This window comes from Brienomyrus brachyistius, chromosome 3 (assembly GCF_023856365.1).
Source record: "Brienomyrus brachyistius isolate T26 chromosome 3, BBRACH_0.4, whole genome shotgun sequence".
In the NCBI taxonomy this organism is placed as follows: Eukaryota; Metazoa; Chordata; class Actinopteri; order Osteoglossiformes; family Mormyridae; genus Brienomyrus; species Brienomyrus brachyistius.
Genome location: NC_064535.1, coordinates 22232370 through 22248342, shown reverse-complemented (window position 1 = coordinate 22248342; position 15973 = coordinate 22232370). Strand labels below are relative to the sequence as shown.

At 48.4% G+C, this 15973-nt stretch overlaps 1 protein-coding gene across 8 annotated transcripts in view; it reads right to left on the bottom strand.

Moving 5' to 3' along the window:
* dennd5b (DENN/MADD domain containing 5B) overlaps positions 1-15973 on the bottom strand; it is a 55570-nt gene that overhangs the window by 3413 nt on the left and 36184 nt on the right. For 3 of the 8 annotated variants that reach the window (XM_049008622.1, XM_049008626.1, XM_049008629.1), the window contains 17 exons: positions 14278-14793; positions 13396-13627; positions 10666-10816; positions 10210-10306; positions 8800-8931; positions 8234-8386; positions 7537-7615; positions 7338-7419; positions 6840-6968; positions 6130-6251; positions 4508-4653; positions 3658-3702; positions 3167-3285; positions 2772-2959; positions 1828-1910; positions 1059-1185; positions 464-638 (listed from right to left, as the gene is read on the bottom strand). In XM_049008622.1, the coding sequence (XP_048864579.1) occupies positions 464-638; positions 1059-1185; positions 1828-1910; positions 2772-2959; positions 3167-3285; positions 3658-3702; positions 4508-4653; positions 6130-6251; positions 6840-6968; positions 7338-7419; positions 7537-7615; positions 8234-8386; positions 8800-8931; positions 10210-10306; positions 10666-10816; positions 13396-13627; positions 14278-14793 (2576 nt within the window). The remainder of the gene's footprint in view (positions 1-463; positions 639-1058; positions 1186-1827; positions 1911-2771; positions 2960-3166; positions 3286-3657; positions 3703-4507; positions 4654-6129; positions 6252-6839; positions 6969-7337; positions 7420-7536; positions 7616-8233; positions 8387-8799; positions 8932-10209; positions 10307-10665; positions 10817-13395; positions 13628-14277; positions 14794-15973) is intronic. The other 5 variants (XM_049008624.1, XM_049008628.1, XM_049008625.1 and 2 more) reach the window with 3 other exon arrangements.

Sequence of the window (15973 nt, the reverse complement as noted above, 5' to 3'; positions counted from 1 at the left end):
GTCATCATTATCTGTGATTATCTTTCTTTATGCAGTTATATTAATGTAGAAGGAAGACAGGGGGTTAGACTGAATATTCTCATTTAGCACAGCCTGGGGCACAGAGGAGCAGCTTCTCACAGAGCTTCTGCTGACAGCCATTGGGCCAAACTGGCTCCAATACATAATTCTCCATAAACATATTTATTAGTGGCAGGCCACTGGGAGTACTCAATACTTTTAACAAAATAATTAAATTAGCTGGCAGAGGTGATCAGTAAATGGCAATAAACTGTTTTAAGGCACACAGGGTTGTCTTAGTTAGGAGATTCAGCAACACGCAAATATGAATCTAGTTGAAGTCTTAACGACTGTTGCCCTCTTTCCTGACCTACATCCTGCGGGATTTAGTTCAGACACGTCTTCCGACACTATCGAAACGTTCCTGCAAACATGGCCGCCAGCGCATGAGCTCGCCACTCACCTGGCTCCAAGGCAGACCAGCAGCTGGAACTTGCCGTCCTTGCCGATGCTCCGGGACGTGCCGTTGATGCCGTTGACATACCGGCAGAAGGTCTCGCAGCTGAGGCCCACGGGCTTTGGTGTTTCCTGTAGGTCCCCCACCTGGTCAGCACTTTCCAGGTAGGCCGTGGCCTTTTCTGTACAGGTTCGAGAGAAGAGAACAGTGTCAACGATGTAAGAAATGTGATACTGTCCACTGTAGTAAGGGGTATACACTGGTAAATATCAGAGTCAGGATGAAGACTCTAATGACTAACGAATCTGTGCATGAAAAATACAAGTAATGTATCATAACAGCTGGAATCAGCGCTATCTAAAACGCCATCCACATTCACGTTTGCTTTCATTAAAATAAAACAGCAATATATTTCATGCTTTACAAGAGCTGCGTTACCACTAGGGGGCGCTACTGCACTTCTACTTAACCAGGTTCGCCACTGTTTGGCGGTATGAGAAACGAGATGAGCCAGAGCATTGTGTACGACACAAAGCTCATCCCAGTCCTGCATGTGACGCAGACTGATCGGGTCCCGCCTCGTGATTGGATGAAGGCTTACCCACAAAGTCCCAAACAAAAACGTTCTTCTGGAAGAGGCGGGCAGTCTTGAAGCCATGGTGGAAGAACTGCTCCAGGGAAGAGACCAAGCCATTTTCACCGCACAAAAGGAGGGTCAGGCTGCCTCTCTGCGGGGCACGACATGGTGGTCACCCAATCGCATCCACTTTAGCCTGTTGCTAAGCCCTTATTGTCTATAAATAAGGGATTTGCCAAACCACCACAGAAAGACGTACAACATCCTGTCATACAGCATAGCAATTACACAAGGCTGGGCAGGACTAGTGGAAGATTCACATTTCCCTTGAATGTTTATAAAGAACTGTACATTTACTGGAAAGCGACCCTTTTGAAAAAAAAATGCATAATTCATCGAATGCCTACAGCAATCAGAAAAACACTTACATTAAATTTCGTATTTGATAAAGTACATTTACAGAGTGCCTTACAGACAGTGGTCACAAGGCGCTGAACAATAATTGTGCTAAAAAGGTACAAGGCTAAAACAAAACATCAGAAGATGGAGATTAAAGCGAGAGAAAATCAGTCACTTGCAAAACACAAAAAGACAAGATAAGGATTTAGCAGGCAAGTAATAATAGACGAGAAAGCTGCCAGGCAGAGCTTTTGTGGGAGATGGGAGCTGCAGCGTGATTTGATTAAAATATACAGATGGATCAATGAGAGAGGGGCATATAAGCCCCTCCCCCCCATGTACGCTTCAGAGAGACTGCAGTCAGCCCATGGCCGTGAGCCGCAGGGGAACCCACCTCTTTCTCGGGCTTGTGAAAGTGTTTGACGATGTTGTTCACCGCCTCGCCAATCGCCTCCTGGATCTGAGCGCAGTTGGGCTCTGTGAAGTAGCACTTTAAGGTTAATGTCCCCAGTAGGAAGAGGCTGCATTTTAAATGCAAAGCGGTCTGTGTGTTTTTTTCTTATTTCAGTGGGTGGTGGATGAAACAGAAAACCGTATCAAACGAAAGATTGTAAAACTAATCAAATCAGGCTCCGGGAACCGCGGAGACTGCGGCGTTCTTTTCGGGTTGATTTTTTTTGTTTTTTTGGTACTGCAAATGCTGCAGTTCAAACAATCCCTCTGACCTCACCTTAGCAGTTTGGCCATAAAGCACGGGGAGAGCAGAGAGAAGCGAGGGCCGTTAGCACTGTTAAAAGTGCTAAAGACACGGACTGCCACAGGGCATCTTGTTCTGCAGCAAACTGAGCAGAGTGGCTGCTACCCACACCGTTAGTGTGACGGTCAGATTCTGGGCACCGACTCAGTCAAAAGGGACACGAGGGCCACACATTCACCAGCTGTCACTCGCCAACTCCAGCCTCCACTGGTCCTTCACACAAGGGTGGGGGGGCCAAAGCCTTGTAAAAGCAGGTAACTTGTCAGCTAATACATCTACAGTCACCCCCCGGTTTAAGCACAACGTTTCAGCCAGGGCATACCTAGATATTATGCCCCCCCCCTGCAAAATGTCACCTTGACACCGATTTTTACTTATTTTACATATTCAATGGCCCCTGTCAAGTGCTGCCCCCCTGATTCTGCCAGAGTATCCATGTCACTACTGCACGCCTGGAATACAGCAGAGAATAAAGAGCATCTGCAATGAGTGAGAAGTAATTCTGCTTTTGGAGGAGAGGGGAATTCTGGGATAAATGTAGGCTGCAGGGCACCCTGGGTGAAAAATGTAGCCTTACTTACTGCCACCACGCCCAGTTATAGAGGTAATGCTGCTGCGCCTGGCCTGGGTCGGGGAACGCTGCTGTGGGGGGGTTCGGCACGTCTTCCCCCCCTCCTCGTCCCCGGCTGGCACCAGCAACTCGCCAATCAGGACCCTCTCCAGGCTACCATCGTCCACGCCCTTTCCCAGCCAGCGGCCACAGGGGAACCTGAAGCGGGGGGGGCAAGCAGGCCAGACAGCATTAAGCATGCATGTTCGGTACATAATGTACCCATAATGTACCAGGGTGCTGGGAGAGCCAGAACTGACCATAAAACTGTTGAGAGAAGGTTGCTATAGGACAGGCTGGGGGGCTATTGGACAGGCTGAGGGCCAATCGCAGCGGTCAGTCTAAGGTCTGGAGCGAAGCACTTACTTGTAGGTGTGTCCAGTGATCTCGTTGCGCACCATCACACAGTCCACCAGCCACTTTGCCAGCAGCCCCGCATTGTCGTGGCCTAGCTGGACGGTGGTGAGCTTGCCCAGATTCTGGCACTGGAACGTAGAGGAGAGAGACAACGGTGGGTGGAGAAAGACAAGGAGAACACGACTGCCGATGTGCGATGGTGAGCCGACCGGCGGCGACTGTATTCAGGTTTTGTTAGTGAGATTAAAAACTCCTCTGGAGACAGCTAGTTGCAGCTGGAGTTGCTGCAGCGTTAGTTGCATAAGAGGGGCATGCAGCATTTCTGTACTTTACTTAGTTAAGTTAGTGAGGCAAACATTTGTGAGAACAATAAAAAACTTCAGCACCCATGGAAAACCCAACATTCCCAGAAAACTGAGGAGAAACAGAGGGAACCTGGTGAGGACCAGGACCTACAGCGGCCCGGCGACCAGGCTGGGAAAAGTGAGGATTAACCTAACCTTGAATGCTGTGGAGATACGTATGTGATGGCGCCTAAAAGCAGACTGGAAGAGGAAGACAGCATCAGGACATGATGGGTCACAGCGTGGAGAGATAGGGAGGCATGGCCCCGAAAAGACCACGGCAGCAGAAAACGAACAGATGGCAAAATGTGGGTTGGGTTTAGTGAGTGTTTTGTCCTTATGAGGTTTTAATAACACTCATCATTCAAGTCATCCATCCATCCATTTTTAAACTCGCTTGTCCTATGCAGAGTCTTGGGGGGTCCAGAGTCTCCCAGAAGGTAGAGAATAACCCAGGACTGGGGGCCAACCCATCACAGCATTTAAGTAATATTACATTTAAAGCATTTTGGTTGCAGGTTTACAATGTTTTCATTATAAACAGTGTGGAAAATATAAGTAACAGTAAAATGTGTCATTAGAATAAGCATGTGATTTCAGCTAAGAGACATTTACTTGTGACTGGCTTTCAGCCTTGCTATGGGGAGGCACAACTTTGTAGTAAACTGGTCACATGCAGAGCCACTGGGAAAAAGACAGCGCAGTGGTGACATAGACAGAAGTCTGCAACTATCACCATGTAACCGGCCTGCTGTGGCCTCATAGAGCAGCCAGATGAATATTTAACAGAGGTTAGTTGTTGTAGAGAGACTGTTCACGGTAGAGGTTGGCATATCTGACATGGTGACAAATGATGATCACAGACACACCAGCAGACACAATGAAGATATCAGACATGGCCATTAGACAGAGGACTGAAGCTAACGAGGGATAAGTGTGAGAGAGCATTAAATTAAGAACTTGAAGACGTCGCAGCATCATTCCCGGCAAACATGGCGGCACTCACTTCGAATGTCATCTCCAGCACGTTCTTGGGGATCTGCATGACGCCTGAGTCACCCAGCTCGCCCGACACACACACCCAGGGGTTGGAGGTGGTCATAGCATTGCTCAGCTTCTTGATGGGAATGATGACCACATGGTACGGAATCACTGCAGGGACAAAAATCAGTGAGAACACAGCGCTTTGTGAGTCGCCGTGGTTATACTTGAGCACGTATATTTTTAAAAGGCTTCTATTTCACAAAGAGAATGGCGTACTGCTGATTGTCACCTACATCAAACAGTAAATAGAACAGAATAGCAATACTTTATTAACCCACGTGGGGAAATTCTCTTTTCGTCTACCCCATCTTTCTCCCCACGAGACAGAGACATATACAGGTGAGAGCAATCTTGGTGTGGGGGGAGGGGGTCACAGCACAGGGTCAGCCAGCATGTAGCACCCCTGGGGGGGTTAAGGGCCTTGCTCAGGGGCCCAATGACAGAATCAGTTTGCCCGCCACAGAATTCAAACACGCTCTGATACAATTATTATATAATTATGAAGATGTTACACCTATATTAAAGGAAATCCTTTAATGTAAAAAGTTACATGGACAGTTTTGTGAACATGCTATGCTAACTATAAATGCAGTGTAATATTTGTAATACTGGTTTTGCACTACTAATAAAAATCATTAGCTTAATTATTCAGCTGTTAGTCACCGTGACCCAGTACTGGGTAAAATGCAGGTAAATCTGATGGATGGATTCAGCTGCCAGTTGTGAGTTGCTGATAAACCATGTACTTTGCCAAAGATCAGAGTTCATATATATTAATACTTGTTATCTTTACAATCTTTAAAAGGCTGAACAAAAGTAAGATAACAGAAGACGATAGAGGAAGAGGTTCTGGTTATTTTGTGTATTTCAATCATTTCTGGGACGTGATGCTGTGTAAATACTGTGGTTAGATTTTGCAAGAACAGCTCTCTGCCAGTGCACACTGCGTCAGCATTCAGTCACTGCCACCGGCGCAGCATCAGATACAAACCAAACCCGAAATGGGTAACGATACCAGCTTTCATGAAAGCTCCCAAGTTTCAGTTAAGCTCTGCAGCCACGTTCGGTTCATTTCGATGCTGGTCAAGCATAGCGCATGAACTGAATCTGAATCTTCTCCGCCCACAAAGGCTTTCAGTGACACAGCTGTCGGTCCACAGGGTGCTGAATTATTCAGCTTGCTGGGACAGTAAAATGGATTCAGGTCCACGATCGATGTGACGTCAAAGCCCGGCTACTGTCCCGAGATACTGCACCAACCATCTTCAGCTTTCAGGTGTGGAAATATTCACATTTAGGTGACAGTTTCAGGCAGACATCCTTGAGCTCAGCAATGACACGCTGAGGCATAACTGTGGAGTGTGAGTAGAATCCAGTGAACATGTTTTTCTGGGTGTGAAATGATTCATGCCTTCTGAAAATCTTCAAACAGACGCTTGGTTTTCACTGCGGATCAGCACTTTGAGGAGCAGCTAGGAAACAGAAATGCTTAGGGCCTACAGGAACGAGAGGAAGTCAAAGCAAGGGGCCATGCTAACCGACCAGGGCGCTAACGGTATCCGGCTCAGCACGCAGGAAGCTCACCGATGGTGGTGAAGACTCCGGTGAAGCAGTAGTAGTCGACAGCGTTGAGGGACAGGAGGTGATAGAGGAACTGCTCCTTCTCCTCCTCGCAGCGGAGGAAGGCGTAGCGCTTGTACAGCTTCCTGCAGGGTACGGGGTACAGCATACCGGTAAAAAAGGCTACCAGTCCCACAACTCTCAAGCCCCAGTGTATTAATGCATGACATCTGGCTGACATGCATTACCCCAAGGACCACATTCTGAGCTGCTGTCAACTGGGTTTAATGGTTTTATCCCAAAGAATGAACTTGTTCATTCTCCGTGTACCGGCTCCTCTAGGAAATAAAACCGCCCTTCGCTATCTGGGACTATAATGGTTTAGGGTTTTTATTTCAGTTTTCGGAAGAATTCAATCTGTGCTTTTTACTCCCCAGCAGACAGGCCTGCTATTGTAGGAAAACAAGCAATTTTGAACCAACTTACGTATTCATAGGCAATTTTATGTCTGCGGTAAAATGAGATATAGTTTTTTGGATGTTGTGCGCAATTTCATGATATCTACGGAGTTAACCACGTCGGGTTAGCACCATGTGTGCTCTATTGTGTGTACGTCCGCGTGTGAATGTGTGTGTATGGATGTATGTGCGTGCACGTGTGTGTGTGTGTGTGTTCGTGGATGTATGCGTAGATGCAGCTGCTGGCATTGTCCCGATACGCAGACGTACTCTTACTTTGTTAAAGTCACATTGCAGAGCAGCTGTTTGAGGTGCCGCGAGAGCTGTTTCTTCTCCAGGGACAAGCGGATCCAGGCTCGAGCACGGCCTACTTCCGTCTTGATCTCGCTTATGTTCTGAATGTGCCTGGGGGGGGGGGGTAGGATTCAGATTCGAACCACCCGTCTTCATCACATTCCTGCTTACACAGTAACGACCGTAAGTGTGCTGTGGGCTCCGCACTGAGCAGGAAACAGGAAACAGCGGCCGGCTCAAGCTGGCGTCCACTTTCAGCTCACTGACCTCAACGATTTTAAAAACCTCTATTTTTCGGTTTGAGCCACTTAATTTGATGTCTGGGCTGGTGACCTTTGTTTTATGAGTCAATTTAGATGGGTTTTGGGGTATGGGGAGGGCACAAATAAGCAGAGGTGGAGATATGTGGCCCCAATGGAAATGCAGACGAGAGACAGCCAGCCTGGAGATCCTCGCAATGAAACTAGCCCCATGACGAACCTCATATCCTGCATGAGCGACACTCTGAGATAAGGCAAGCCCACACTCGTTTCTGACTTCCTCCGTTCTGGCCCATAAGAAACTGTGGGGGTGAAAAGTAAAACAGATAAGGGATCAGCCTCCGAAAGCGGGCAGGTTGTTTTTTTCCAATCTGTTCAGTTCAAAACAAAAGAAAAGAAAAAGTAACAGGTGATCTCACCTGGCGACTCGGCCTGCAGCTCCAGCCTCTCCTCTCGCGCCTGGAAGTGTAGCAGGTGGGACCACAGGGCAGACTTGCCCTACAGAGGGGGGCAAAAACTCAGTGGGGGCTAGGGAACAGGGCCGCTCTCAGACATTGATAATCACAAGGCAGCAAAATCTCTGCTTTATGGTTTAAACGGTTTAATATTCAGAAACAGCTTCTCCTTTCACAGATTATCCGTCTCCTCTGCAAGCCTCACACTATGGAAGAACATTTAAACTTTTTGCACTGTACAACAGAGCAAAGGACATATATTGGCATTGTATTAATGGGGAAAAATCAGATTTGGAAAATCAGACAGTAGGGCATCTTGACAGATTCAGGGGGCCCAGCAGTTTACAGGGATATGTAAAATATGTAAAATTATACATTACAAAACTGTATACATTACATTACAAAACTGGATGGGGGGGAGGGCAAGGTAATATTTTGTCAGGGGACCAGAACGTCTAGCTATGCCCTTGTGCAAACCCACAGAAGGTGGGATTATCTTCCCTTACCAACCACTGACGAGTTTAACTGGCTTCGCATCATATTTAACCAGACAGTGACTGACAGCACACAGCAGTGCTGCCCATCGAGGAGCTTAGCTTCACCCACCACTGTGGCAGGCTGACCAGAACAGAGACGGCAGGCATAAAGGCCATGCGCTTACCTGTTTGACCTGCAGGCCGTGACTCCAGATACGTTCCAGGAGGTCGCACAGACTGGCGATGAGCGTGTTCTCCTCCAAGCCGGTGATGCTGACCTCGCCGTGGCCCAGCTCCGCTGCCTCCTTGCCCATCTTCTCCACCAGCATGCGCTTAGTCTGGTGGGGGAGAGGACAGCACCATATTAAATCCACACCCCCCTGGACAACTAGGTCAACTGGGAAATGAAACATATAATCGCTTGTAGGGATCAGAGATCTGTGCCCTTGTCCGGAACACTGTGGGTTCCAATCCCATATCTGGTGGGGTAATCATATCACTGTTGGGCCTTTGAGCAAGACCACTAACCCCGACTCCTGTTGAGGAGATGGACGCTGGCTCACTTTGGGATGTGATCCCCCAGACTTATACAGCTAAACCTGTGTCTTTAATGAAGAACAAAAGTTGGGATATGCAAAAGTGGCCAGTTTCCCCATGGAGGTAAAGAAAAAACAACTATAATCTTGATCCCCTTTGAAGCGAAACCCATTCAGGGTTTCTAATGGGTTTATGAAAAGATTTATGAATTTACCTTTGCACGGCACTCCTTCAGCAGGCCCTCCACGAACTTCCAGTTGGTCTGGGCGATGACGGCGGGAGAGAGGTCCGAGAGTTTGGGCTGCCGCAGGCTTTTCCCGAGGCTGCGTGCCTCCTGCATGTATTTCTATTGCAAAAACCCAGACAGGTACAGCATTTAGCTCCGCCCCCTCCTGAGGCCCACTCTTTGTTGTGACTGTTCACTGAGCTTACAAAGAACCAAGTTAAGGGATTAGGGAAAAAATAACTCAGAGAAACATTCATAAGAAGTAAGACAGAGACCTTAAATTCTTAAACTGGCTTTGAGAAGATGCTGTAATAAGCAATGGTTACCAGCTGTGTGCAGTAATATTGCGATTCACAGGAGCGGATCTAGGCTTTGAAATACAGAACCTGACTGAAGGCAAACATCTACAAAAACTACAGTCCAAGTACCCATGTATAATGCATTATGGAAACTGTCAAAATACATTACAGTTGCTTTTAAAATGACTGTTTAGTGGAGCTTATGTTTGACAGCCATCTTGTGTGTCAAAATACAGCAGTTTTAATGCATGTAAAAGGGCAGAAAATGTATACATAAAAAAAGTGATGTCATAATCCATGTTTCTCAGTAGTTGGTAACCATGGCAATACATTTACTCAGGAGTCTTACAGAGCATCTATGTCAGGGGGTGATTTAGGAAGCTGGGGCTGGGGGGGTCTAACACATGCTGGCAGGTCTGGCACATACCAGGCAGCACGCTGAGAAGGATTTTTGGGAGGTTTTATTGGAGGGGGAGATGTCTTATGTCACTCCCAGAATGCCATGGGGTTTCGCAGAACCAGACACCCCTCTGCTTGCTGGAGGGGGGGACTGGCCCACACCCATTGTACAGAAACATAAAGTAAAACCGGGGGTGGGTTTGAAGAGAGAAAAGAAAACAGCATGCAGATGGCTGGACAGCACATACCACGAGAGACACAGCGGGTGGGGAGGGGGGGTTTCCCCCAGCCTGACCTCAGCCTGACTGCAGGATACTGGGGGCAATGGCCAGGAAATAAACTTCAATGGGGGATATTTAAACTGAGCACATTTGTTTTGGGGGACATGTTTCACTGAGACAAATCTGTCTTCTGTGTGTGGAGGGGCCACAGACCTGGTTAATCACGATGGAGAGATGGACAGTGCTGGACATTTCAGTTCCAGAAAGTAAAAATCCGGACTAGTGTTTCGTTTCAACCAACCAGCCGAGTATAAAGAGTTACAGTCACAGAGTTTTCAACTGATTGGTTGAAACAAAATAAAAAGGGAAATAAAAAGGACACAGCGTGGACCTGGTGGGACCAGAGTAGAGCAGTCTGGCCACCAGGGGGCGGTGAGGAATAGAGGGTGGGCAGGTCAGGGGTGGAGGGTCGACCGAACCTCTTTCAGGTCATTGTCCAGCACAAGGTGCTCCGTGTGCTGCCTGTGCTGCCGCTCCTTTCTGCGCTGAGGGGGAGCTGTGCGACTGAACCACCTGCTAAAAGTGAATGAGCATCGAGTTACAAAGGCCCGGCCACATGACCGACACGACTGTGCTCTGAACACAGCGTCACACAGCTAGTCACATGACCAACATGACAATGGACACATTGTTAGATGACTAGACACATCAGGCTAAATATGCTTTTTCATGCTATCATTGTTTTTGGTATAAAGGGTTTCTCCCGAAAAAAACAACACTGTTCACATTTCAGTTACAATCCAGTGTAATTCCAACTATTACTATTACAGTCCCTCATTGGCTAACGTGTCAATACTCCATTCTGAGGGGGGTGGGTCATATTATGAGGCCTGACAGTCTCTGATTGGTGATTTCCAGGCACCTGGAATACTCACTTGTTATTGGTCGGTCCCACTGCCAGCACGTCGGCCTGCAGCTTGGGGAAGAAGCCCTGCTCGTACTTGCCCTGGCCAATCTTCATGTCCAGCAGGTGCGGGTGGATGGCCGTGTGGTCGATCTTCATCAGCCTCTGCTCGATGGCCTGGGCTACGGGGGGGAGGGGGGGAAATCAAGGTATTACTGGTCCATAATCCAGGGTCAAGTGACGGCTTTATAAACAGCGGTCCCTCCACTCCAGCTGTTCTACCCTCACTGGCGGCCCAAACACAGCGAGATCGTTCCAGGTCCAACACGCACCCACCCTATGCTTGAGAAAATTGTTCTGCTCTAACTCCATCCTCTGTGATCTCTTTTGTGGCACCCAGCAGGGAATGCCACGAGCAGGACGAGTGAACCATCAGCACCTCCTGTGCACAGTGCCCAGCCCAGCCCGGGAAGAGAGAGATGTTTCCCAAACCCGACGTGAAGCCATGACATCTACAAACATCCGCCGTAGCTGGAGCCTTTTCCCCGTCGCGCAAAGACAAAAGCCTCAGAAGCGTCTTCAGTTTGTCAGGGTGTGTATGTGTATCAGCAGAACACAGGGTACTGAAGGCGTTGGTGAGACTTACGGCAACCTGCTGCACCCTTAAGAGCTAAGCCCAGATTCACTGCCATAAAATAAATAGAAAGGATATGTATCCAACCATTTTCCACACCCGCTTATCCTATGCAAGATCGCGGGGTCCAGAGTCTTGCAACGTACAGGATGGGGCACCTACCCCATGCAGGGTGTGTACACACACACACACACGGGGAGAACCTGCAAACTCCACACACTTATACTTAGAGCAGGGATTCAAACCCTGGTCCCAGAAGTGTGAAGCAACCATGCTAACCAATGCACCACCCTGTGAATTGGTATTCAGTCTACCAAGAATATATTTTGTTCAGCGCAAAGCATTTTTTAACATGCTGCAAGGTCACTGTGAGCAGCAAAGACACCGGGATTTAAGCCAGAGACAGACTTTAAGGAGGCTGCACTTTCAAACCAAGGCAAAGTGTGACCTCACAACCAAAGGGCAGACATCTCTAATGGGGACGAGCCCATGTGTCCCCAACGACCGGCAGCAATGAAAGGAGAGGGCGTGATGTGGGGGGGCGTCACCAAAAAGAGGCGGCGATGCAGAGGGGGAGGGGGAGCAGACGGCAGACAATATCCTAGCCGGGATTTTACCACTTTCATTAAGGCGGCTGAAACGACGGCTGTTGAGGATAAGGAGATGGAATGCTTGCTACGCAGAATTAAAGCAAGGCCACCTTAAGAGCGTCCGCTCTAAAGACATCCCCAGGCAGGACTTGGCTGTCGGACGTACTCTCTGCAGGACACGGTGACCAGGACACCATGGCACTGAACTAGGACTCCAGCTCACGCCTAATGATCCTCTCCCTCTTAAATTACCGGCGCCACCCACGGGTCAAACGGCTTGGCACCCGTGTCGCTCAGAACCGTATCACGCCGAGGCCCCGTCGCCGGCCACCTGGCACCCTGCCAGCTCATCACACCAGAATATGTTCACGCTGCTGGCGGATACTGCTGAAATTTAATTGCCAAGGTGTTTTTCCTAACCTATCACTGTACCTACTTGGGATGCGAAGTCACGTCGAACGAGATCCTCCACGGCATGAATTAATGAATCCAAGCCATTGAAATCTTTACTTAACCAAGGACGACAGTGTTTTTTTTTTTTTTTTTTTTTAATAGCTGCTACAGATGGTATCCGAATAAAAGCCCTCCAACGGCTCGATGCAATTCAAAGGCTATTCCGAGGTGGTCAATCAATCACACGCCGGACAGACTGACATTTCCATAAAAGGGGAGCCACCATGCAGCACGTGCACGGGACGCCTGCCTTGCTGACAGCTCCTCACACACAAAACAGGAGCACCGTAGCACACTTCCAGGATAGGAGCAGGGATCAAACAGCCCCAGGCTATTGGAGGTAGAGGCCCTTGAAGGTACCCAGCTGGACAAAGGCATCAGCAATTTAGCTGCATCATTTTCTTCTTATAAAAACTGCTGAGTAACAGAAGTGCTCACCCGGTTACTATATCCATCTCTGACTAAAAAAGTAGATGGTAGCACTTTACATTTAGTGCACCTTCACAAAGCATTCATAGAACGTTCAGTGCACCTTCACAAAGCATTCATAAAACGTTCAGTGCACCTTCACAAAGCATTCATAATGCATTCATAGAACATTCATAAGCAGCATGCAAGTACACCATAACATCCTAACATCCCTTAACAGCTTTAATATACTTTAATAACAAACATTACACGATTATACAATTATAATCTTTGTTATTAATGTATATAACAGCTGTTAAGGGATGTTAAGATGTAAAGGTATACATACATGATGTTTATGAATGTTTTATGAATACTTAATGAATACATTATGAAGGTGTACTGAACGTTTTATGAATGCAATATAAAAGCATTATGAAGGGGCAGACAATGTAGAGTTACATTAACAGTACAATCAGTAAAATGACCCCCCCACACACACAAATGCAGCTGGTATTGGATAAGCAGTTACAAAAGATGGATTTATGGAGGAAGGGAGGCTACTTTTTGTCTTTTCTAAGGACAGGATTGGTTCATTAATAGATCTGGCTCCTCACATACAGCCACCCCCCCCCACATTCAAACTGATGCCGTGTCTGGTGTCCAGCGCCCCCACCTGAGTCCTGGAGGATGGTGCAGCGCTGGTACCCGGAGGAGCGCATGCCGGGGGCCCGCACGCCATACATCCGCATCTTGTTGATGCGGCCGTCGAACACGCGCAGCTGCAGGTCCTTCTCCTCCCACTGAGACATGATCTTGTTGTCGATGAAGCTGGCGAACATCTGGGTTTCGATGAAGCGCGACAGGAAAGGCAGATGCGGCTCCGGCTGGTCGGACAGGAAGGACGCCTGGCAAACGCCGGAGGGGGGGAAATTCAATGAGAAAACGCCACCGGGAGACCCCTGATGATCGGCATCATTACAGCAATTAATCTTAACGGACCACGCTTTCATTAAATAAGGGGGAGGGTCGCTGGTCTGGAGATCAAATCGGCCGGAAAGAGAAAACGGGCGGGAGACCCGTTACGGCAGTCCCGGGGGGGTTACACAATCCCCCATCCTATGTAGACTGTCAATCAAGTGGGGGAGAACGGGAAGGAGGGAAATTTAATTAGAGACGACAGCCCAGAGACTCATAATTATCTTAGAATGTTAATCTTGTCCAGACCATTAGCAAGATATCAATAAGACTGGCTGCATTTGCACAACACCTTTGTTCATCTGGCAGGCAGACAAATGTCTGTGGAGAGTAGCGACAGGTATCCCATGAGCCTCTTCACTTCTTATTTTGCTTTTGTATTTTTCTTGTTAAACAATGATAACTCATCACCCACGACAGGATACTTAAAGTCACAAGGGTTTCTTTCTGGATTAATTGTTACTCATCAGCACAGTTAAACTGCATTTTTAAATTGTTTTTACCAGGCACAAACTTGGGCGCACTGACCAAGTGGAGTTGGCGTGCGATTGGGTGGATGGAAAGGTGGGAGTGGCCTTACCTTGTCAAAGTTATGCATTTGCTCGCGGTTGGTCAGCCAGGACTCCAGGTCGTTGGCGCTCTGAATGACGAAGGCCTCGTAATCGGCAAACATGTTGGCGAAGCGGTTGGCAAACACCTCCCTCAGCTGCACAGTCAGCTGGGCTTCTAGCAGCTCCTCCTCCTGGCCGGTGATGCGGGTCCACGGCTCTCCCTCTGCCTCGCCTGCCCGTTCTAAGGGCCCCACGGGGCCCACCGTCACGCCCGTGCGCGTGGCCAAGTCCTGCAGCCGCTCCAGCACCGCCAGCGCCTCGCCGCCGAGGTTTCCGTTCCGCCGGTCGTCCACCAGGTCGTGCAGCGCCCGGCTCTTCAGCTGGCCACGGGTGGGGCTGAGCGGGTCGCCCCCTTCAGGCGACAGGCCAAAGTGCAGTAGCACCTCATTCAGTTCCTGGATTAAATGCACCTTACTGGGAAACTGGGGGAAATCCTCCGGGAGCTCGATGCAGTGGTTATCGACGTCCACGAAGCAGAGGTTGGCCTGTGGAGAAGATGGAGCCTTCCAGTCAAGCTCTACAAGGGCCTATGGGCAGGACCGATCTCGCAAACTGCACGTTTATTATTCTCACACAAATAATGAATGTTTATTTCCTTGCCCACTAAGTTCCAGATTCTTCAAATTTTTAACCAAAATTTATTTTACGAAAATTAGTACAGAAAAGTAAACAGAGCAGTGCAGTAATCCTTCATGCACTGGTAAAAATAAATAAATAAATAAATAATAATAATAATAATAAAATACAACTGACAACAGAAAAAAATGAAGATATTTTTTAATCATACATTCTGAGATTTGATGAAAATTCTCCTGTGACCCATTTTTGGGTGGTGCCCCGCCAGTCGCGAAACCGCGTTACGGTGCCCCTCCATGACAGGATAGCAGATTACACCACACTGAATGTCTAAATCTCAGTATAATCTTATCCTAGTCTTCCCTGGCGCGCCACAGTGCAGATATCGCTCCGCACCTCACAGGCAGCCGAGAGCTGAATTCCTCGCACTGATTTCAGCATGAAGAAAGCGCCGTTTGATGTGCACATCTCGGGAGCCACAGGCTAGCAAGCGTACACCTTGAAAAGGTTGGGGGAGGCAGGCCGCAGATGCCACATCTGCGAGAGCAGGCCTGCAGACACCTGATCCCATCATCTCTCTGTGAGGCCTGGCCTCTCGTCCTTGCACAAAGTAAAGTAAGCGGCTTTGCAGCAAAGGTCCTGCCAGGTGGGACACTGGCTTCTGAGTCTTAATCCAGCAACACCAGCAGCACCAAGAAAAGCTCTGGTGTCTGACGATGACTGATGACCATTTTCAGGCAATTCCTCGGGGATCCCAGCTCTAACCTCAATTTAACATCCCAAATCATTTACAAGTGGTGCGTATTATGGAATAGAAATGGAAAAATATTTAATTTAGAGTGCGGTATAACCTCAGTAAGAAAAATATCCTACAGTGGATTTGTACAGTGGAGCGTAAACACAGGGATGATCCACACACCCACCCTCAGGGCAGGGCCCGGTGGACCATGTGATGCGGTGGAGGCGGCTGATGGATAGTAGACTCAGGAAGGTGACCAACAGGAGAGTGTGGCTGCCCCCCCCAGACGTGAATGCAGACGGGCGAATCACTGACCGAATACTGCTAATACTGCTGATCTCTCAGTATCT